The sequence below is a fragment of the Macaca mulatta genome, chromosome 20 (genome assembly GCF_049350105.2).
Source record: "Macaca mulatta isolate MMU2019108-1 chromosome 20, T2T-MMU8v2.0, whole genome shotgun sequence".
Taxonomy (NCBI): Eukaryota; Metazoa; Chordata; class Mammalia; order Primates; family Cercopithecidae; genus Macaca; species Macaca mulatta.
The window spans coordinates 4,474,872-4,497,329 of NC_133425.1; the positions used below are offsets into that span (position 1 = coordinate 4,474,872).

The following is a 22,458-nucleotide window of genomic DNA, read 5'->3' on the forward strand; positions in this document are numbered from 1 at the left end:
TCGGGCGCTCTGCAGCCGTCACGTCACAACCGGTGCCTTGTTTCCGGTGCAGAAGCCTGGTCTCCCCGTTCAGAGCGGGCAATCTGCGCTTGAGACGGTAACGCTTGAGACGGGCCCAGGGAGCTCTCAGGGCTGGAGGGAGGCCAGACGGCTGCAGCCTGTCTCTCTGTGGCTCTGCCTGGAAGACGGAAGGTAAGAGGCTGGCTCCAGTCATCCATGACGGGTTGGCACTTCTCCAGCTGCGGCCAGTCTAACCCCAGGGCCTCCTGGGAAATGTAGTTCGAATGCAAACAACCAATGGACGACCGTCAGGCGCGGCCGTTGGGGCAAGGCGGACCCCCTCCAACCCCCCCGTTCCCCCGCCAAGGCTTGAAGGAAGCGAGCTCTCGGACCGGAAGATCAAGACGTCTCCGCGCGTTTCCTCCTTTCACTGCGGTTTTCCAGTAAAAGGACTGCGGAGGCGGAGAGGGTGTGGCCGGCATGGGACTCCGCCTCTGCTCTGGTGACTCCCATAGGTTAGAGCTGGGGCACCTACGTTGCCACCTCCAACTTTCTAACTTCTACTCTGCTGTCCCCACCGGCCGTCTTGTTTTTAAAAGTATCTTAATTGCCCTTCTTGTACTGTCTCTGTTCTCAATTTCAGCTTCCTACGGAGGCCGAACAGAGTTTTGTCTTTGTGCGTTGTATCCATACTCGGTTCGTTCGCCAGTGAGGCATTGATCAGGGTTGGGACAACTTGTGGGCAGGTGTGGCCTTATTTCTCGATGTAACACCAGCCTCCAGAAAGTAGACAAAAGTAAAAATATAAATGAATACTTCTTAAAGTTAATTACAGCTGACTAATCGTTTAACGATGGCTTAAAATATGTCACAAAGAAACGAGTATGAAAACTGTGTGGCACCAAGACATTCTAGAAAAATAAGGAATATCTGCCTTTTCAGATCAAAATTTACTAAAAAGGCTCCGTTAATCAAAGCAGTGTGGTTTGAACTATGAGGCAAAACAGATAACTGAGATGTTTTGAAGTAAAATATAAACCTGTGTGATTGTATTTTTTTTTTTTTTTTTTTTTTTTGAGACGGCGTCTTGCTCTGTCACCCAGGCTGGAGTGCAGTGGCCGGATCTCAGCTCACTGCAAGCTCCTCCTCTCGGGTTCACGCCATTCTCCTGCCTCAGCCTCCCGAATAGCTGGGACTACAGGCACCCGCCACTTCGCCCGGCTAGTTTTTTTGTATTTTTTAGTAGAGATGGGGTTTCACCGTGTTAGCCAGGATGGTCTCGATCTCCTGACCTCGTGATCCGCCCGTCTCGGCCTCCCAAAGTGCTGGGATTACAGGCTTGAGCCACCGCGCCCGGCATGTGATTGTATTTTTTAAATACTTTTTCTTGACTCTGTTAACAAACAAGAAATAAGACTGGAAGATAGTAGTAAAGATTAGCTACACAAAGGATTAGACATTCCCAAGACGAAATGAACCCCTGCCAACTGACAAAAAGCAAAGGCAATGAGGAGCTCTTCCCGAGAGGAGGAAACCTAATTGGTCATTAACATTTGAAAAGATGCTTAACCACACTACTAGTCAAGATTATCACTTTTAAAGGGACCAACATTTTTCACCTATCAAACAACGAAGGTGGAGAAATAGGCACTCCTTTTACTGGTAGTATAGTGTATGAAGTCATCTTGTAATATATATTAAAATTAAAAGTACACATATGTACTCTTTTTTTTTTTTTTTTTTGAGACGGAGTCTCGCTCTGTCGCCCAGGCTGGAGTGCAGTGGCACTATCTCGGCTCACTGCAAACTCCGCCTCCCGCGTTTACGCCATTCTCCTGCCTCAGCCTCCCGAGTAGCTGGGACTACAGGCGCCCGCCACCTCGCCCGGCTAATTTTTTTGTATTTTTAGTAGAGACGGGGTTTCATTGTGTTAGCCAGGATGGTCTCGATCTCCTGACCTCGTGATCCGCCCGTCTCGGCCTCCCAAAGTGCTGGGATTACAGGCTTGAGCCACCGCGCCCGGCCCATATGTACTCTTTGACCTTCACAATCTCATCTGTGAATCTGATGTCTACAGATTTCTTGTAGAATTCTTTATAGTGACAAAAACTAGAAATGACATGCATGTTCATACGTAAGGAAATGAGTAAATTGGTGCATTCATACTCTGGAAATTACCCAGCTGTGAAAAAGAATGGATTGGAACTATAGGTACACCTGGAGGGATGGCCATAAAATATTACATGAAAAAGTTTCAGAGCTACATATATCATGCATAATTATATTTTTGGAACAAACAAAACACCTATGTATGTGTTGAGGGATACACATTAGACTATTAAAATGGTTACTCATGGGATGGCCAGGCGCAGTGGCTCATGCCTGTAATCCCAGCACTTTGGGAGGCCAGAGGTGGGCTGATCACTGGAGGTTAGGCGTTCGAGACCAGCCTGGTCAACATGGGGAAACCCCATCTGTACTAAAAATACAAAAATTAGCCGGGCATGGTGGCGGGCACCTATAATCTCATCTACTTGGGAGGAGGCTGAGACACAACTGCTTGAACCCAGGAGGTGGAGGTAGAGGTTACAGTGAGCCAAGATTGCACCACTGCATTCCAGCCTGAGTGACAGGCGCACCAGCCTGGGCGACAGAGTAGTAAGACTCTGTCTCAAATTAATAAATAAAATAAAAATAAAATAGTTACTCATAGGGAGGCAGTGGAAATGGAGAAAAGGGGGAGATTACACTTTTTTTTTAATTGTGTCACTTCATTTAATGAGCACATGTCAATTTGGTAACTAAAAATAATAAAACCTTAAAAAAAAATAGAACAATAGGCTGGGCGTGGTGGCTCATCCCAGCACTTTTGGAGGCCGAGGTGGGCAGATCATCTGAGGTCAGGAGTTCCAGACCAGCCTAACATAGTGAAACTCCATCTCTACTAAAAAATACAAAATTAGCCGGGTGTGGTGGTGCATGCCTATAATCCCAGCTACTCAGGAGGCTGAGACAGGAGAATCGTTTGAACCTGGGAGGCGGAGGTTGCAGTGAGCTGAGATCGTGCCCACTGCACTCCAGCCTGGGTGACAGACAGAGCGAGACTCCATCTCGGGAGGCAGGAGGAGGAGGGGACGAAAAAAGAACGATAAAGATTTTTTTTTTAATTTGATGGAAAAAAAGAGCGATAAAGATTTTTTAAAACAATTGGATGGAATCCTGTTTTTAGAATCTAATCCGTAAAATAAATGACATAAATGGATTTGAAATGATACCATAAATTAAGGGTGTAAACACAATATATATCTCTATAAATGCCTTTTAACATGAAAAGATGGCTACAGTCACATGCAATTAAAGAAATGAAATTTAAAAGAATAATTACAAAAATAATATTCAGAATTCTGAAAGCAAATTAATACAATTATTTAAGAGGGCAATATGGCACTTCCTATTTTAAGAAGTAAACTTTGGCCGGGCGCAGTGGCTCAAGCCTGTAATCTCAGCACTTTGGGAGGCTGAGACGGGCGGATCACAAGGTCAGGAGATCGAGACCATCCTCGCTAACACGGTGAAACCCCGTCTCTACTAAAAAATACAAAAAATTAGCCGGGTGTGGTGGCGGGCGCCTGTAGTCCCAGCTACTTGGGAGGCTGAGGCAGGAGAATCTCTTGAACCCGGGAGACGGAGGTTTCAGTGAGCCAAGATTGTACTACTGCACTCCAGCCTGGGCAACAAGAGTAGTCTCAAAGAAAAAAAAAAAAAAAAAAGAATCATAGGCCGGGCGGGGTGGCTCATGCCTGTAATCCCAGCACTTTGAGAGGCCAAGGTGGGTGGATCACCTGAGGTCAGGAGTTCAAGACCAGCCTGGCTAACGTGGTGAAACCCCCATCTCTACTAAAAATACAAGAAAATTAGCCTGGTGTGGTGGCATGCGCCTGTAATCCCAGCTACTCAGGAGGCTGAGGCAGGAGGATCACTTGAACCTGGGAAGTGGAGGTTGCGGTGAGCTGAGATAGTACCACTGCACTCCAGCCTGGGTAACAAAGCAAGATCCCGTCTAAAAAAAAAAGTCATAGTTCATTAATCCAGGTACACAAATACTTCTATCCCAATCCAGTCTGCTTGTGTTTCTCTAGACTTCCCATGTCCTCAAGACAAAAGCAGAGAGAACCAGGGGACATGTCCTTGCCGTGGGGTTCTGAGGGAAAATGAGGGCCAAATCTTCTGTTCAGGAGCACCTGAGAGTACCATTCACCAGGGATGGATTATGCAACGACCCTGTACTTCCTCCTCTGAAATCCATGGTGTGTCATCAGTACACTTCTTTAGCGGATTTACTAATACGTTCGTTCCTAACTTAGCTCTGCTACAATCGGGGAGGCTCCATGGGCACAGTAACTATTTTGTTATTCGTTGCATTTCCTGTAGCAGCTGGCACCCAGGCGGCATTCCGTGACTGTTGAGTATGTGAATGCAAGATACAAGGCCAGAAGCTGGAAGAGAGATGCAGTGTTGGGCATTCAGTCAGGCCCCTGACCACCCACTGGACAGATAGTCAGAGGAGCTGTGTTCTTCCCTCCATCATGTGTCCCAGGGCTGAAGATAGGTTGAAGGGGCTCAGAGAAACAGCAGCTGGTGAATGTATAGATGCAGGATCTGGCTGTCACGTTGTAAAAGGAAATGCTTCCAACTCTGTAGTCCACAAAGATGCCCACACGCTTGGGAGGCACCTTTATTAGCAGGCGGGTTGGGGGAACACTGGATGCCTGGTACTCATTTTCCTTCATCATTATCACCACCCAGTAGCCATTCTCTGGTGACAGAGTCATGTTCCCTTTCCTGCTTATGGATGCCTTGCAGGCTCCTAGGATCCACGCTGTCTTGTCTCCGACCTCCACCTCCCAGTAATGATGGCCGGAGAGGAAGCTCGGAGAGCCCAGAACAACGATGCAGCTGTCAAATCTTTGCGGGCCATCAGGCAGCCTCTCCCGCTTGTTTCCAAGTCTAACACTCTTCAGATCATCAGAGACGATGAGGTTGGGGTAAGCGGTTTCTGCATCCAGAATCACATTAACTGCAAAGAAAATTTGAATACCTAGCTAGGGGTCCGTAGGCAACATCCCTACAGGGTTATCCCCACCTGCAGGAAAACAGGGACAGGGCAGTTATTCTCGAACGTGGTGGGGGAGAGCACAGGGATCCAGCAGGTCAGGGCCACTTGCCTTGATCTGGGCACTTACCGGCATGTGCCTGAGCGCCAATCAGCTCTGGAACTACAGAGAAAAATGAGATAGGGAAAAAAGTCCTGAGCATTTGTATTCAGAGGGGCTAAATTACAATGTCCCGACAACAAGGAGACGCAAGGAACCCCCTGCTTAGGGCCCTGCATGCTATGTTGGGTATAATCCCGTTCCTCCCAGGAACCCAGGTCATGTTGGGAACTGTGGTCTAATGAGTCAGCTCAGCCAGTGAGTCATGCAGTCATGCACAGAGCCTGGGGGGCCTGCCATGACCTTTCTCCTGCCTTTGCTCCAGGTGTTTTTGGGTTTTTTTGTCTTCTAAATAGGGCCCCTCAAGTCAACAGCACAAGGAAACACTGCAACAATCCCAGGCCAGCACACACTATTACCGCTGGACTCACCATTGAACATTTCCATTTCTGAACGCAGGGTTTCTAAAATGTGGGAAAGGGAACAGAGAGAAGCTGGAGTTAGGTCCCTCAGCTAGGGACAGATGGAAGAGAGGTCGAAGGCAGGTCAGCAAGACCAGGGGTGGAGGAGGAGGGAAGTGAGGGGCTCTGGGCTATGTGAATCTTAGGGCGGAAGCAAGCATGCACCTCCAATCCTCTCCCAAGCCCATCTACCTAAGAAGTACTTTGCGTTCTTCTCCACAAACTCTAACTTCTGGTGGAGCAGTTGGATCTTCTGTTTCATCTCTTGAGGAGGAGTCCACCGTTCAGGGAGAGGCACTGTCTTAGCCCTAGAGACAAAAGACTGTTGGCCAGAGAGGGCTGGAACGAGGGGATGGCCCAAGTACCCGTGAGCTGGAAATGATCTACATTCTCCACAGGGCACACCTAGCCCAGCCTGAGCTACACAAAGAAAAGTCTTCTCTGGATTCAGAGGTCTAAATGCTGGTCCTCAACTTTGGCCACAGATTGTCATGTACTGGGGCGCTTTAAAGACATGGATATCAAAACCACAAGGAGTTTTCAGAATGGACTTAAAATGACATTGATATTATCTACCAGAATTATCTATGTCAAATTGATTATACATCCCTTTATTTCTTTCTATTGAAATAAAAATGGTAGTTAATGAAAAAAAAAAACAATAAAATACCCCTTCACATTCATTAGGATGGCTATTATAAAAACAGCAACAACAGGAGAAAATAGGCCAGGTATGGTGGCTCATGCCTGTAATCCTAGCACTTCAGGAGGCCAAGGCAGCTGGATTGCTTGAGCCCAGGAGTTCAAGTCCAGCCTGGGCAACATGGCAAAACCCTGTCTCTATTAAAAATACAAAAAAGTAGCTGGAAATGGTAGCACATGCCTGTAGTCCCAGCTACTCAGGAGGCTGAGGTAGGAGAATCACCTGAGCCCAGGAGTTGAGCCTGCAGTGAGCCGTGACTGTGCCACTGCTCTCCAGCTTGAGTGATGGGAATGAGACCTTGTCTCAGGAAGAAAAGAGAGAGAGAGAGAGAAATGGCTGGGCGCAGTGGCTCACATCTGTAATCCCAGCGCTTTGGGAGGCCAAGGTGGGTGGATCACTTGAGGTCAGGAGTTTGAGAACAGCCTGGCTGACATGGTGAAACCCTGTCTCTACCAAAAAAATTAGCTGGGCATGGTGGCACGCTCCTGTAGTCCCAGCTACTAGGGAGGCTGAGGTGGATGAACCCCTTGAACCTGGGAGGCAGAGGTTGTAGTGAGCCAAAGATGACGCCACTGCACTCCAACCTGGATGACGGAGCAAGACTCTGTCTCCAAAAAAAAGAAAAAGAGAGAAAGAGAGAGAAACAAGAAAATAAGTGATGGCAAAGATGTGGAGAAACTGGAGCCCTTGTGAACTGCTGGTGGGAATGGGAAGCAGTGCAGCCCCTGTGGGAATCAGGATGGTGGTTCCTCAAAAAAAATTAAACACAGAATGACCACATGGTCCCGCCGTTCCACTTCTGGGTATGTACCCAAAATAACTGAAAGCAGGGTCTCAAATAGATATTTGTATGCCCATGTTCATAGCAACATTATTCACAAACCAAAAGTTAGAAAAAATCCCAATGTCCATGAATGGATAAACGAAATGTAGTATGAACACACAATTGACTACTATTCAGCCATAAAAAGAAAATAAATTCTGATACACGTTACAACATGGATGAAGCCTGAAGACATTATGCTAAGTGAAGAAGCCAGACACAAAAGGACACTGGGATTTTGTAAAGCTCCCAGGTGATTTTAAGGCTTAGCCTCTTCCTGTCCCTTCCCTCCCCTTCCTGCTGGGCTCAACCCAGCTTCACTCCAAACAAGCTTCCCAAGGCCACCAGTAGGCCTGAAGGGGCAGTTTTCATAAGGTGAATTGCACGGGACACAATGCACTCAGCAAGTTTCTTAGGGAGCCTCCATCTTAGGATGGGCTGAATTCACCCTTCCCAGTCTGCAGCTCCACACCTGGTCAGCCTCCCTGCCGGCCAGATCCCCTTCTCCCTAAGCAAATCCAGAGGCTTTGCCTCCCTGCCGGCCAGATCCCCTTCTCCCTAAGCAAATCCGGAGGCTTTGGCTCCCTGCCGGCCAGATCCCCTTCTCCCTAAGCAAATCCGGAGGCTTTGGCTCCCTGCCGGCCAGATCCCCTTCTCCCTAAGCAAATCCGGAGGCTTTGGCTCCCTGCCGGCCAGATCCCCTTCTCCCTAAGCAAATCCAGAGGCTTTGCCTCCCTGCCGGCCAGATCCCCTTCTCCCTAAGCAAATCCAGAGGCTTTGGGAACCTGCAGAAAAAGGGAGGAGTCTGGAATCACAGACCCCAGTGTTGGGAACATCTCCCTCCCAGGTCCCTTCTGGGACTGTCTCCCCCAAAATGCTTCCTGCAAGACACCCCAGGGTACACCATAGGACCTTGCTGTACCTGTGCAAGATGTCTCCGATGTCCTAGGAGAGAAAAGAAGGAAACTGTCCATTATCAGGCTCCCAGAGGCTGTGCTGATACCTGGCCTCTACTCCTGGGCTCCTGGACTTTTAGCTCCCCCCTGCACTTACCAGGGCTCCCTGCCCTAGGGTGTCAGGGGAAGTGGAGCACCTTTCTTCAATTCTAATTCTAACCACAGGGATTCAGGCATCCCAGGTGGCAAGGCCTGCAATGGAACGACCCTCAAGCCCTGCTGATCCCTTCTGGGAAATGGCAGGGATCCCCTGGATGCTGGGCCACCCTGGGCTCCTGAGAGACTTCGTCAAAGGGGTCTGGGCACAAGAGGCATTGTGGGTCACCAAGACCAAGTCCTATCCTAGGCCTTAGGGGCTTCACCCACTGGTTCCCGCACAGCTGATGGCAGAGCTGAGAGTCTGAGGCATCCTAATGGGCACAGGGGACCCAAGAAAGCCAGGCCCAGGCACACCCACCTGCAGAAGGTCCCATTCTGACTGGCACTGCTTGGTCTCCAGTTCCCCAATCAGCGCGTCAAGCAGGGCGACGTCCTGGGATATGCGGGTGTCATATGCCTTCCTGATCTGCCCAACCATGTGGCCCACGTTCTCCAGCGAGGCCATAAAGACATGCTCTTGCTGCTCCAGAAAGTGGTACACCTGCTGCAGCTTCCTCTGCATCCGCTGCTTCAGCGCTTCAGTCTGTTTCTGGGGAGCAGAGGACAGGGAGGTATGAGGGTCTGTGCTTTGGGTGGACGTGTATGTCCAGGAACCCCCGGAGGCTCACCTGGAGGTGGATAACAGGTGAGCTTATGCTGCCTCTTCGAGGCCTAGATTCCACAGCAGGAGGCAATATTGTCTGGAACCTTCCAGAACAGACTGAGCATGGCTGGGGCTAGCTCTGGGAAAATGTCCTCAAACCTGGTGTTAAGGTTTAACTGTGTCCCCTCCAAAATTTACATGTTGAAGCCCTAACCCCCAGTACTCAGAATGTGATCTTATTTGGAGATAGAGTTCTTGCAGATGTAATTAGTTAAGATGTGGTCCTACTGGAGTTGGGTGGGTCCCTAATCCAATATAAATGTTGTTTCATAAAATGGGGAAATTCAGGCTGGGTGCAATGGCTCATGTCTGTAATCCCAGCATTTTGGGAGGCTGAGGCAGGTGGATCACCTGACGTCAGGAGTCTCAGGCTGCTCTCACCAGCCTGGCCAACATGGGGAAACCCTGTCTCTACTAAAAATACAAAAATTACAGGCACGGTGACAAGCGCCTGTAATTCCAGCCACTCAGGAGGCTGAGGCAGGAGAATTGCTTGAACCTGGAAAGTGGAGGTTGGAGCGAGCCAAGATTGTGCCACTGTACTCCAGCCTGGGCAACAGAGTGAGACTCCACCTTGGGAAAAAAAAAAAAACAAGAGAATTTTTTTTTTTTTAATTTTATTTTTTTTTTTTGAGACGGAGTCTCACTCTGTCGCCCAGGCTGGAGTGCAGTGGCCTGATCTCAGCTCACTGCAAGCTCCGCCTCCCGGGTTCACACCATTCTCCTGCCTCAGCCTCCCGAGTAGCTGGGACTACAGGCGCCCGCCACCTCGCCCGGCTAGTTTTTTGTAGTTTTAGTAGAGACGGGGTTTCACTGTGTTCACCAGGATGGTCTCGATCTCCTGACCTCGTGATCCACCCGTCTCGGCCTCCCAAAGTGCTGGGATTACAGGCTTGAGCCACCGCACCCGGCCAAAACAAGAGAATTTTAAAGTTAAAAGTGTTCTTGGCCGGTCGCGATGGCTCATGTCTGTAATCCCAGTACTTTGGGAGGCCAAGGTGGGCGGATTATGAGGTCAGGAGTTCGAGAACAGCCTGACCAACATGGTGAAACCCCATCTCTACTAAAATTACAAAAAACAGCCGGGCATAGTGGTGGGTGCCTGTAGTCCCAGCTACTCAGCAGACTGAAGCAGGAGAATCGCTTAAACCCGGGAGACAGAGGTGCAGTGAGCCAAGATCATGCCACTGCACCTGGGTGACAGAGCGAGACTCTGTCTCAAAAAAAATAAAAAAAATAAAAAAAATAAAAATTGCGGCGTTCTCCTCCCCTTTCCTCAGTCCCATCTTTCTGCGACAGTCACCGGCATAGGTTGCTGTATACTATCTTCTGGTGAGTATGAGAAAGCATGACAGGATCCTCAGAGGTGACCCCTGCCTGCTGGGGGTGGTCTCCCTCTACAGGGATGAGTTCACCCTTGGCTGCTGGTTACCTCTCTGCACCCTGAGAGGAGGTGGCCATCCCTGCTGCCCTTTGAACCACAGCAAAATCTCAGGGACCCCTGCTCACTCTTCTCACCCTCCTCCCAGGGAAGGATGGGCCACCAGCCACGACTGTCCTTACCAGAAAGTTCACTGCCTTGCCCTCCCCATAGGATCGCTGCTCCTCCCCTGATTTTCTCAGCTCCTTCAGATGCTCCAGCTGCTTCTGAATTTGCTTCTGGAAAAATAGCACTTGTTGAAAAGCTTGAATTTGGCTCCTGCCATCTTTAGCTGGTGCCAACTCTAGAGGGGAACATCTTCTGGTAGCAAGGCTGAGGGTGCTGCTGCCAGCAGCATGGGAGGGGTGCTCAGAAAAGAGGAGGGAGGAATGGCTGCATCGCCAAAGGCAGCAGAGCTGAGAGGCACTTCCTCTGGGCTTCTGGATTTAGCCATACCTGAAACCAGCTCCCCCTGGATCTCTGAGCAACATAAACCTGTAACTCCCCTCTTTGCTGGACTGGTTTATATTGTGTTCTTTCCATTTCCAGCCCAGGAATGCTGGCTAATGCACCAACATCCCAGAGTTGTTGGGAAAATGAAGCAAGGCCCAGTGTGTCCAAGTGCCTGGCAGAGAAGGGCCCACAGGCAGGGAGTGCCTACCTTGTGTTCCAGGGCAGCCTCCTCAATGGGGCGTACCCGGTGGCCTCGATGCTCCTGACTCAGACTGCAGATGAGGCAGATGGGCTCACGGTGATCCTCGCAAAATAGCAGCTGGACCTGCTTCATGTGGCGCTTACACTGTGGAAGGGGCTGGGGGCTTAGACTTCCCATGCTCTTCCTTTCATGGGAGGCCTGGCACCGGGGGCAGTCAGGTGAGCGGCTGCCTGAGGCCTGGGGGTGCTCAGAAGCTGCCTCAGGGCAGCTGCAGGAATCACGCACACAAATATCACCAACAGGGTCTCCTTCCTGGGCGTGGCAACGGGGACTCGCAGCCTTGTCTGGTGGCCTTCCTGGGGACATGCAGTGGAAAAATCCCCAGAATGGCAAACCCAAGTTGTTTACCAAGAGGTATCACAAAACACAGCAGAAACAGCCCTTGCCTGAGACGTGTGAGTTCTTGGTTAAACTGCCCACTTCCTAGCTTGTCCTCCTCCGACTTCCATCCAGTGAGGCAGCAAACAGGCCACTGGGCCTGAGAGCTAAGGGCTAGACCTCAGACATTCCTGAGACTTAGAATTCTTGGGCATTTATCCTAAAGACAGACCCATGGCCTTGTGCTATTCCTCCTGCATAGACATGGATCTAGCAGGTGATGCCAAGGAAAGAGACATTCTGACCAGTGTTCCTTTGCCACTTGAACCTGTCCCTGGCTGCCCATAACGTGAGTGGAGGCTCCCAGGGGATGGTGACTTGCGTGCCTCGCTCCCAGTTGGATCCCAGCCCCTAGCAGAGTACCCGGCAAATGGTAAGCATTTGGAAAACTACTATTGAATGAAGGAATAAATAGACCACTGCTCACATCTGAGTTCAATAACCATTCAATAAAAGCAAAGAAGGGGCTGCGTGGTGGCTCATGCCTATAATCCCAGTGCTGTGGGAGGCCAAGGTGGGAGGATTGCTTAAGCTCAGGAGTTTGAGACCAGCCCGGGCAACATGGCAAGAGCCCATCTCTACAAAACATTAAAAAATTAGCCAGGCGTGGTAGTGGGCACCTGTAATCACAGCTACTTGGGAGGCTGAGGCAGGAGAATTGCTTGAACCTGGGAGATGGAGTCTGCAGTGAGCTGAGATCATACCACTGCTCTCCAGTCTGGGTGACCAAGTGAGACTCCATCTCAAAAAAAAAAAAAAAAATAGAAACACACTCAATCCTTTAGCCCCTCCTCCCTCCTTACCTCACAGTGTCCCAGAAATTCATAGCACATCTGTAAATGAGACTGCTAGTAGCCACCAGAAATTATTCTTCCTCCTTCTCTCCTGATAGAATTAATTGTCCACAGGACTGCTTCCCTTCTTCCCATTGCCCCCCCAAATACCCTGCATTTCTCAGCCTCCTTTGCAGTTAGGTGTGGCTATTTGACCATAATATGGCCAAAGGGATGTAAATGGGGGGGGGGGTCACAAGCAGCTTCTAGAAATTTCTAGAGCCTTCCCTAAGGGATACTATTCCCCTCTGTTCCTCCATCTTGCTGCCTGGCATGAGGACGTCACCTTCTGAGAGCACGAGCTTGAGGACAAACTTGGTGGAGCAGAGCAACAGCAGGACCCCAGGATCCTGGCCCACGGATCTGCCTGGGACTGCCTGTGTATCATTTATGTGAAGGAGGCACAAACTTCTTTTCTGTTCAGGTTACTGTTATTTGGGTGTTTCTATTATTCACAACCCAACAATTTTAATGACTACCTCAGCAGTAGATAATTAGGACTTTAGCCAATAGGCTTTCCTTTCTGCTCAGAGAAAGGCAAATGGTAGAATCTCAACCCCATTATGACACATTGCTGTGAGGTTATTGTGAGAGGCAGTATTTTTAACCAGTCTTCCCCAGATTTTCTACCTGGTGTCCACAAACCCCTTGGATTCTAAAGATGGACTTCAGAGTATCCAAGAACTACCTGAAATTTCATGTGACATTTGTGAAGCTGTGCATATATGCATTTTTCAGGGTCTAAGCCTGCACCAGATTAACAAAGTGGCCCCAGGAGGCACCCAGGAATCCCAATTATATAAATACAGTGGCGATCCGGTGCAGTGGCTCACACCTGTAATCCCAGCAGTTTGGGAGGCAAAGATGGGAGGATTGTTTGAGATCAGGAGTTCGAGACCAGTCTGGGCAACATAGCGAGACCCCATATCTAAAAAAATATATATATAATAAAAATTTAAAAAAATACAGTGGGGATAAAAGAAAATTAGGGGGGAAGTACTTTAGTACTTTTCAGGTCACTATTCCTAAGGATGCTAGGTTTTCCAGATCCCAGGGTCCTTTCTCACCAGAAGACCCAGGGACTTCTGGATTTGAAGACTTATGCAGTATACCACGTCCTGTTCCCTCCCAGGTCTCAGGGGTCCCTGGACCCCCAGATCTTTTTTTTTTTTTTTAGACAGAGTTTTGCTTTTGTTGCCCAGGTTGGAGTGCAATGGCGTGATCTCGGCTCACTGCAATCTCTGCCTCCTGGGTTCGAGCAATTCTCCTGCCTCAGCCTCCTGAGTAGCTGGGATTACAGACACCTGCCCCCACGCCCGGAAATTTTAGAATTTTTAGTAGAGATGGGGTTTCAGCATGTTGGCAGGCTGGTCTTGAACTCCTGACCTCAGGTGATCTGCCCCCATTGGCCTCCCAAAGTGCTAGGATTACAGGCATGAGCCACCACATCCGGCCTGGACCCCCAGTTCTATTTTTCCTCTTTGAATGCTGTGATTTCTCCTCTCCAGCGAACAATGTATTAGAAAGTGTGTTCCATAGGCTGGGTGAAGTGGCTCACACCTATCACTTTTAGAGGCTAAGGCAGGTGGATTGCTTGAGCCCAGGAGTTCAAAACCAGCCTGGGCAACATAGCGAGTCCTCCTTTCTACAAAAAAAAAAACAAAAAAACAAAAAAACAAAACCAGTGTGGTGATGAGCACCTATAGTCCCGGCTACTCGGAAGGCTGAGGTGGGAGGATCGCTTGAGCCCAGGAGGTTGAGGGTGCAGTAAGCTGTGATCACATTACTGCACTCCAGCATGGGAGACAGACTGAGACTCTGTGTCAAAAAAAAAAAAAAAAAAAAAAAAAAAAAAAAGAAGGTGTGTTTCTGAATGCTGCCCCCACCACAAGCATGGAATTGTCACCTGGACAACCTCAATCCCCTCTAAACTGATGGCATTTTTCTTTTACAGTTTTTCTCTGGTCTCTTTACCTATAGGGACAGCTGCTTTAAAAAATCCAGATGGCCTGGAGCTGCCTGATCCCTTGCCAAAAACCAGAGGAAGTTCAGAGCAAAACCAGTGCAAACTGGAACAGGTAACTTCCAGTTACCTTTAGATCATTTACACATCATTATAAGGCTAAAGGCCCCTCCCCTAAAAGAAGATGGCCAGGGTTTCATGTCCATGCGATGTAGGAAAAAGCACACTGGGGACAGCGCCTTCATGTATGGAACCCTGCCCTGGACCTGCTTACCTACCTCCCTTCCCCTCCTGGGACTCTAAAATCCCCCTGCCTCCCATCCCTGGCAAGCAGATGCCTGCAGAGGCGAGCTCCCCTTCTCTATTCTTTGGCCACTGAATAAAACCTGACTGCCTTTTTCAATTGGACGTTCTTTCTTTCTTTTTTTACCCCCCCAAAATGTTTAAGAGACGGGGTCTTGCTGTGTTGCCCAGGCTGGAGTGCAGTGGCACAACCTCAGCTCACTGAGGCCTGGAACTCCCTGGCTCAAGCAATCATCCTGCCTCAGCTTCTCGAGTAGCTAGAATTACAGGCATGTGCCACCACACCCAGCTAATTTTTTTTTTTAGTTTTGTAGAAGTGGAATCTTGCTACGTTGCTCAGGCTGGAGTGTACTGGCATGATCTCAGCTCACTGTAGCCTGGAACTCCCCCTGCTCAAGTGAGCCCGAGCAGCTGGGACTACAGGCAAGTGCTACTATTGTATTTTTTGTAGAGATGGGGTCTCACTGTGTTGCCTAGGCTAGTATGGAACTCCTGGGGTCAAGAGATCCTCCCGTTCAGGCCTCTCAAAGCTCTGGGATTACAGGCGTGAGCTATGGCGCCCTGTCCAACCTTTGGGTTTTTATTTTTTTAATTTTATTTATAGACATGGCGGGGGTCTCACTATGTTCACCAGACTGGTCTCAAACTCTTGGCCTCAGCAATCCTCCAGCCCTGGCCTCCCAAAGTGCCGGGATTACAGGCATGAGCTATCGTGCCCCGCCAGCTGTTCTTTCTTTGCAGCCGATATAAAGTAGGAAAAAACACAATTTACCGGTGACCGAATGTTCTGGATTCCCAGGGCCTTTCTCCAGGTCCGCAGACGCCCCTCCATCCGGAGTGGGCCTTGCCTGAGCGCCTGTTGCCGAGTCCGGATTCGCAGCTGTCGTTTCCTCTACAGTCAGGAGAGTTTCTGGATTTGGGGGCGCCTTCTCCCCTGTGGAAATGGTGAACTCAAGGCTTTTAGGCCGCTTCTTTCCCGAGGGCAGGTACACTTCGAAGAGCCTGCACTCCTTCCGCCCTGGCGCGCCCCCCGCCAGCCCCTGCAGCCTCCCCGCGGAGCTGGCGTTCCTGCGCAGGAGGACCTCGGCCTGGCCTGGCTCTGGCGCCCTGCAGGGGCTGGGGCCGGGGCTTCTCCCGCCCGGCAGGGCCGGGCTCCGGGTTCGAGGCTTGCCCTGCACGTCCAGGCTCTCCGAGGCCTTCTCTCTGCGTTTGCTCAAGGGCTTCCTTGACAGCCCCCTCCCGGCCTCGGGCTGGCTGTACCGCAGGCTGGCAGCCCAGTCCCCGCACGACCGAGGGCCGTTCCCCTCCTTTCCCTCCTTCCCCTCGGGGTGGTCTGGAGTCTTCAGGCTCCCGGGCTTGTTCTCCTCCAGGGAGCTGGACGCTGCGGAATCGTCTGTGCCATTTTCTTGTGTGGAATATTCTGGAAAGACAACCAGCTACAAAGTCATGAAGCTGTCCCACGTTTAGGGCCCAAGATTCAGGGGAGAGGAGAGAGAATCCCCATGGATATTAAACTTTAGAAATGGAGGAAAAAACGGGCCGGGCACGGTGGCTCATGCCTGTATTCCCAGCACTCTGGGAGGTTGAGGCGGGAGGATCACCTGAGGTCAGGAGTTCAAGACCAGCAGGGTGAAACCCTGTCTCTACTAAAAATACAAAAATAAGCTGAGCGTGGTGGCATATGCCTGTAATCCTAGCTTCTCGGGAGGCCAAGTTGGGAGGATCATTTGAGGTCAGGAGTTCGAGACCAGCCTGGCCAACATGGCAAAACCACGTTCCTACTAAAAATACGAAATTTAGCCAGACGTGGTGGTGTGCACCTGTAGTCCCAGCTACTCTGGAGGCTGAGGCATGAGAATCGCTTGAGCCTGGGATGTGGAGGTTGCAGTGAGCTGAGATTGCCCCACTGCTCTCCAGCCTGAGTGACAAAGCGAGACTCCATTTCAAAAACAAAAGTTCAGGACTTCCTAGACAACGGCAGTCAATTACCATTCAGTAAGAACATGCTTGATGTTGCTACATATTTATCTCTCTCTTATTTTATTTTTTGAGACCGGATCTTGTTCTGTGGCCCTGATGTGATCTCGGCTCACTGCAACCTCTGCCTCCCAGGCTCAAGCGATCCTCTCACATCAGCCTGTTTTCTGTTTTTTCAATAGCTGAGAATACAGGTGTGTGCCACCACACCTGGCTCTTTTTTTTGTATTTTTGGTAGAGACAGGGTTTCACCATGTTGGCCAGGCTGGTCTCGAACTCCTGAGCTCTAGCAATCTACCCACTTTAGCCTCCCAGAGTGCTGAGATTATAAGTGTGAGCCACCATGTATTCCTCAAATAGTACTTTTCAAACGTTGTAAGCAGGACAACTGTTTCAAATAAGATCTTACACAGGTCAGCAAAACCCAGATTATACATTTCAAAAATAAAAATAAACCAGGCACGGTGGTCCATGCCTGAAATCCCAGCACTTTGGGAGGCTGAGGCGGGAGGATCACTTGAGGTCGGGAGTTTGAGACCAGCCTGGCCAACATGGTGAACAGCACTGAAAAGATTCTATACCAGCCCCGTTCATACGATTGCATAGCAATCCCTTTTTGCTAACCTAGAGATGTTTGTCTGACATGAGTATTAATCATAAATGAAGTGAAGAAGTCTCAAAGAATAGGTGCTCCAGCTCCTGCCTTTCCTGACCCTGACCTGCTTCTTTAAAACCCATTGGGAGCCTTAAGGAAGTTTACTAACCCAGTGCCAAAAGCCAGAGTGAAGGAAGGGACGTTCCTGAACTAAAGTCACCTGGATCTTGGTAGACCTGAGACTCCCGACCCCCAAGTCAGAGTGAGCTGCTCTGAGCTCCTGGTCCCTTTTCCCACAAAGCAACCAGGCCTCAGTGCTGGGTGAGGAGGCAGCCTGGGCCCGCTTACCCTGAACGGCTGCCCTGTGGAGCTCCTCAGCCAGCAGGCGCTGGTTGATGGCCCGCAGGACCTGCAGGGTTAGCCGCACAGCGTACTCTTCCCCGTAGTAGGTGACCAGCAGACTGGCCATCTTCACTGGCCTGGCTCTCTGGATCTGGCTCCGGGGGATCCTGGAGTGCTCCTTCTCCACACTGGTGTTCTGCAGCTTGAACTTGAACTTCTCAAAGTCATAGGGCACCAGCTCCTCCAGGGTGGACAGCAGATGGTCACTAGGGGTCTTGGCCATGGCGCTGAGCAGGAGACGCTGGAGCTAGCTGTCTGGCTTCTGGCAGGAGAAGAAGCCTCTACCTTGGTGAGCAAGAAAAAGCAGGTTGTGAAATAGCGGAAAAGGCACAGGAAATGCTCTGTGTCTTGGTGGGAACTGAGACTAAGGGTAAGGGTGTGTCCATGCTGGCTGTGTTCTCTTCTCACAGGTTCAGAGGATTTTCCAGCTGGGAGGGCTCAGTGCCTTGGCAGACATCTGTCCCCACACCCCTCCCAAACCCTGGACCTCATCTCCACACTAGACCACAGACAGGTGGGCAAGTCTGCAAGGGAAGGTCTAGGATTGGATTCCAGACAACCCCTCCAATCTCCCTTCCTGCCAGGATCTGGGGCTGGCAGAGCGGGTGAATGGGAACAGAGAGGACTATGCTGAGGGCCAGCCCTGCTGGTCAACTGTTCTCCTCCAGACTCAGGGTTTCACAGACCCTCCAGAGCCAATGGCATGGGATGGGGGAAGGGGTGGGCAGTAAATACAGCCCCGTGAGCTTTGCCTTTCCTGGCCCAAGAAGGCAAGTGAGGCCAGAAGGGCACTGCCGGGGGATAACTCTTGCCACGCCATCACCCCTGTTGATCCAGTTCCAGTTGTCTGGTTCTTCCAGCCACATGAAGGGCTTGAAAAGCAATGCCTCGACCACCAGCCTGACTCATCTGTTCCCAGAGCTGACTCAGTTCTCACTCCCTGGAGCCAGAATGCCCTTCCGTGCACATTCACTGAACATTCTAGACAGTGTGCCAGGATGCTGGAGCTACAGGGGTGAAAAGGCACGGGTGTCCTTCAGCTCATAGTCTGGTGCAGGGCCCCAGAGGTGGCTTTGAAGCTAACAGAAGTTACATGTCGGGGGCTGGACGTGGTGGCTCACGCCTGTAATCCCAGCACTTTGGGAGGCCAAGGTGAGTGGATCACCTCAGGTTGGGAGTTCAAGACCAGCCTGGCCAACATAGTAAAACCCCATCTCTACTAAAAATACAAAAATTAGCCAGGCATGGTGGCACGCGCCTGTATTCCCAGCTACTCGGGAAGCTGAGGCAGGAGAATCGCTTAAACGCGGGAGGCGGATGTTGCAGTGAGCCGAGATTGTGCCATTGTACTCCAGCCTGGGCGACAGAGCAGGACTTTGTCTCAAAAAAATAAAAAATTACTTGCATACCCTAATTTTTTAATTTTTTGTTTTTAGATAGGGTCTTGCTCAGTCACTCAGGCTGCAGTGCAGTGGCAGGATCTTGGCTCAATGCAACTTCTGCCTCCTGGGCTTGAGCAACCCTCCAACCTCAGCCTCCCAAGTCGCTGGGACTACAGCTGCATGCCACCACATCCGGCTAATTTTTGTATTTTTTTATAGAGACAGGGTCTCACTATGTTGCACAGGCTGGTCTTGAACTCCTGAGCTCAAGCGATCCACTCGCTTTGGCCTCCCAAAGTGCTGGGATTACAGGTGTGTAATCCCTGTAATCTGGCCACTGTGCCCGTCCAGAAGTTTTGTTAATAATGCAGTTTACCCTTCACCAGCACTTCCTCTGCACCAGCCACCACTTGCTTTATAAACACTACCTCCTAGAATCTCTAGGACTGTACCCTGCAGGACTGCATTTATCATCCTCCTCTGCAGCCAAGAATCTGTAGCTTAGTGACTTGCCCAGAGCCAGGATCCAAACATCAAACCACTTCACAACATCGTCTCCTGCATGACAATAATTTGTGATTTTACTTTTTATTATTCATGACTACCCATGGTTGTCACATTTCCAGCTGACCACTGAGGTCCAGGATGGGTCACTTCCACAGGTCAGTCACAACATTGTGATGCCTAGCTGAACACTCATCTCTGGGTGTGAGTGTCTCTGTGTGTGCCCAGCCAGGGGTTCAAGGCTTTGATGAGTTCTGATTGGTTGAATTTTACTTACTATCCAGCTGGTCCACCTGTTTTCTGTTTCACAGAGTATTTGATGCTTTTGCTTTATTTTCATAGCTGACAACAAACATGCAGTTCACTAGATCTTTCTGAGCCCAACATCTTCTCTAAAAAGTGGGTGAATTGGGCTGGGTGTAGTGGCTCACACCTGCAATCCCAGCCCTTGGGAGGCTGAGACAGGAGGATTACTTAAGCCCAGGAGTTCGACATTAGCCTGGGCAACATAAGGAGACCCTGCCTTTACAAGAAATAGAAAAAATATTAGCTGGGTGTGGTGGCACACACTGGTGGTCCCTGCTACTCAGGAGGCTGAGGCAGGAAGATTGCTTGAGCCTAGGTTGAGACTGCAATGAGCTGTGATTGCACTGCTCTCTAGCCTGGGTGACAGAGCAAGACACCCTATCTCAAAAAAAAAAAAAAAAAGAAAAAAACCATGGGTGAAATGCACATTGATGGTGCAGACGACAGATTTTTGGAATTTTTAGGCTGAGCCAGAAGAAGGGTGTTGACTAGGGTATCACTGGGGCCAGCACCTGTCCCTGATTCTGGACAGTGGCAACCCAGCACCTCCCAGGCAGTCTCCCACTACCAGATGGAGAAAGGATGGGACTGTGCAGTGACGCTGTGGGTGCTGTGTGATCCCATCTTGACTGGTCAGAAAACTCCTCGGAACTGAGACCAAAACGCCATGACAGAATTGGGCAGGGAACGATACTTTCTGGTCTAAAGCAGGATATTTTGCAATTGTGGTGACACGTTTTGCAACAGAGGCTGTTCTGAGGCAGGACTTCTGGAAGGCAGTGTTTTGATGCCACTTTGGACTTTCTAGGGCAAGGCAGGCTCACAAAGCTTTTGTTTGGAGGGGTTCCGGTAATTTCTCAGAGTGAAAATAGAATTATTGCCCTTGTAATGTCATTCAAATGTTTAATAATCAAAGTGGAATGGTCATGGGCTCTCTTGTGTGCCCCTGCCATTGGATGTGTGACCTTATTTGGGGGGACATGGCAAATCTAAACCCTACGAAGCTGCTGCAAAGGGTCCACTCTCTGCTGTTATTCCTGGGAAATGTGTGGCTCGGACACCACGACCTTCACTCCAGTCCTGGTCACCTGGGGTTTCACTTTCTATGGCATTCACTTCTGCACATTTTGGGATTTCAAAAAATGAAGATTGTATTACATTCGTAATGAGCAAAAAAGATAGCTTTAAAAAGTGTTTCAGGCCGGGTGCGGTGGCTCACGCCTGTAATTTCAACACTTTGGGAGGCCGAGGCGGGTGGATCACTTGAAGTCAGGAGTTTAAGACCAGCCTGGCCAACGTGGCAAAACCTCGTCTCTAATGAAAATACAAAACTTAGCCAGGCGAGGTGGCACGCACCTGTAATCCCAGGTACTCTGGAGGCTGAGGCAGGAGAATTGCTTGAACCCGGGAGGCGGAGGTTTCAGTGAGCCAAGGTTGCACCACTGAACTCCAGCCTAGGCAATAGAGCATGATTCTGTATTTAAAAAAAAAAAAAAAAAAGTCTTTCAGAATTAGCTTAACTTCTAAGGGAGTATCAGTCCTGTGCCCCTAAACCATCATGATAAAGGAGGTATATAGTATGTATGCATTTATTTATTTATTTATTTTATTTTGAGACGGAGTCTCACTCTATCACCTGGGCTGGAGTACAGTGGCAAGATCACGGCTCACCGCAACCTCCGCCTCCTGGGTTCAAGCGATTCTCCTGCCTCACTCTCCCGAGTAGCTGGGATTACAGGCGCCCGCCATTACGCCCAGCTAATTTTTTTGTATTTTTAGTAGAGACAGGGTTTCACCATGTTGGCCAGGCTGGTCTTGAACTCCTGACCTTGTGATTCACCTGCCTTAGCCTCCCAAAGTTCTGGGATTACAGGCGTGAGCCACTGTGACCAGCCAACTATTTTTTTTATAGATGACGAAATGTAGGCTTAGAGGTAGGATGACCAACACGTTTTGCTTAGGAGCAAAACCCAATGTGCCCAGTCTTAGCACTGAAAGCCTAGTTCTGGGAACGACCTCAGTCCTGGGAAATTGGAACAATTGCCCACCCTGTATAGATGGGTTACTTGACATACTGAATACATGTCTAGCTAGGAAGAGGCACCACAGGGCCATTAATTTACTCATAGAGCACCTGCTGTATGCCAGATGCTCTTCTAGGTACTATGGATACAGAACTGAACAGGAAAAAATTTCTCGCAGAGCTCACATTCTTTTTTTTCTGATATAAATGCCCTTCAGAAGAAGCCACATTCTTTTTTTTTTTTTTTTTTTTTGAGATGGAATTTCACTTTGTCGCCCAGGCTAGAGGGCAGTGGCGCAATCTCACCACTACAACCTCTGCCTCCAGTGTTCCAGCGATCCTCCTGCCTCAGCGTCCCAAGTAGTTGGGATTATAGCCACCCACGACCATGCCTGGATAATTTTTGCATGTTTAGTAGAGACTAAAATGTACTATGTTGGCCAGGCCGGTCTCGAACTCCCAGCCTCAAGTCATCTATCCACTTCAGCCTCCCAAAGTGCTGGGATTACAGGCGTGAGCTACTGCGCCTAGCCAAAAGCCCACATTCTTATAGGAAAGTGTGAATTGATATAAACAAACAAATACACAATGTATCAGGGAGTGATAAATTGGGGGAAAAAACAGCAGAATAATAGTTTTAGTGAGTACAGGGGATTGGTTTCATATTTTATTTTTTATTTTTATTTATTTATTTTGAGA

The 22,458-nt window shown here is 49.6% G+C and overlaps 1 protein-coding gene and 1 long non-coding RNA gene across 4 annotated transcripts; one reads left to right on the forward strand and one right to left on the reverse strand.

Annotated features, from left to right (window-relative positions):
* Window positions 1-25: 25 nt before the first annotated feature.
* Window positions 26-6,357, forward strand: LOC106994924 (uncharacterized). Its single transcript, XR_003725570.2, has 3 exons — window positions 26-598; window positions 4,864-5,045; window positions 5,570-6,357. It is a non-coding gene; the product is annotated as an uncharacterized LOC106994924 (long non-coding RNA).
* On the reverse strand, window positions 3,282-17,966 carry MEFV (MEFV innate immunity regulator, pyrin). 3 transcript variants are annotated; one of them, XM_001092338.5, is made up of 10 exons: window positions 17,491-17,966; window positions 15,343-15,990; window positions 11,040-11,389; window positions 10,522-10,617; window positions 8,614-8,844; window positions 8,123-8,145; window positions 5,867-5,982; window positions 5,645-5,677; window positions 5,244-5,276; window positions 3,282-5,077 (listed from the first exon to the last, which is right to left on the reverse strand). In XM_001092338.5, exons 1-10 carry the CDS (start codon window positions 17,765-17,767, stop codon window positions 4,524-4,526), a joined length of 2,361 nt encoding a protein of 786 aa, XP_001092338.2. In that variant the 5' UTR covers window positions 17,768-17,966; the 3' UTR covers window positions 3,282-4,523. The 3 variants fall into 3 exon arrangements, with proteins under 3 accessions (XP_001092338.2, XP_077841524.1, XP_077841525.1); XM_077985398.1 differs by lacking the exon at window positions 5,244-5,276 and having other exon boundaries at window positions 5,633-5,677; XM_077985399.1 differs by lacking the exon at window positions 5,244-5,276 and having other exon boundaries at window positions 4,405-5,102; window positions 5,633-5,677.
* Between the last annotated feature and the right edge of the window lie 4,492 nt (window positions 17,967-22,458).

Coding starts and splice junctions, on each gene's coding strand:
- MEFV (XM_001092338.5), bottom strand. CDS start 17,767: ATGGCCAAGACCCCTAGTGACCATCTGCTGTCCACCCTGGAGGAGCTG. Junction 15,991..17,490: donor CCACAGGGCAGCCGTTCAGG/GTAAGCGGGCCC, acceptor TTGTCTTTCCAG/AATATTCCACACAAGAAAAT. Junction 11,390..15,342: donor TCCAGAACATTCGGTCACCG/GTAAATTGTGTT, acceptor GCATGTCCCCAG/GAAGGCCACCAGACAAGGCT.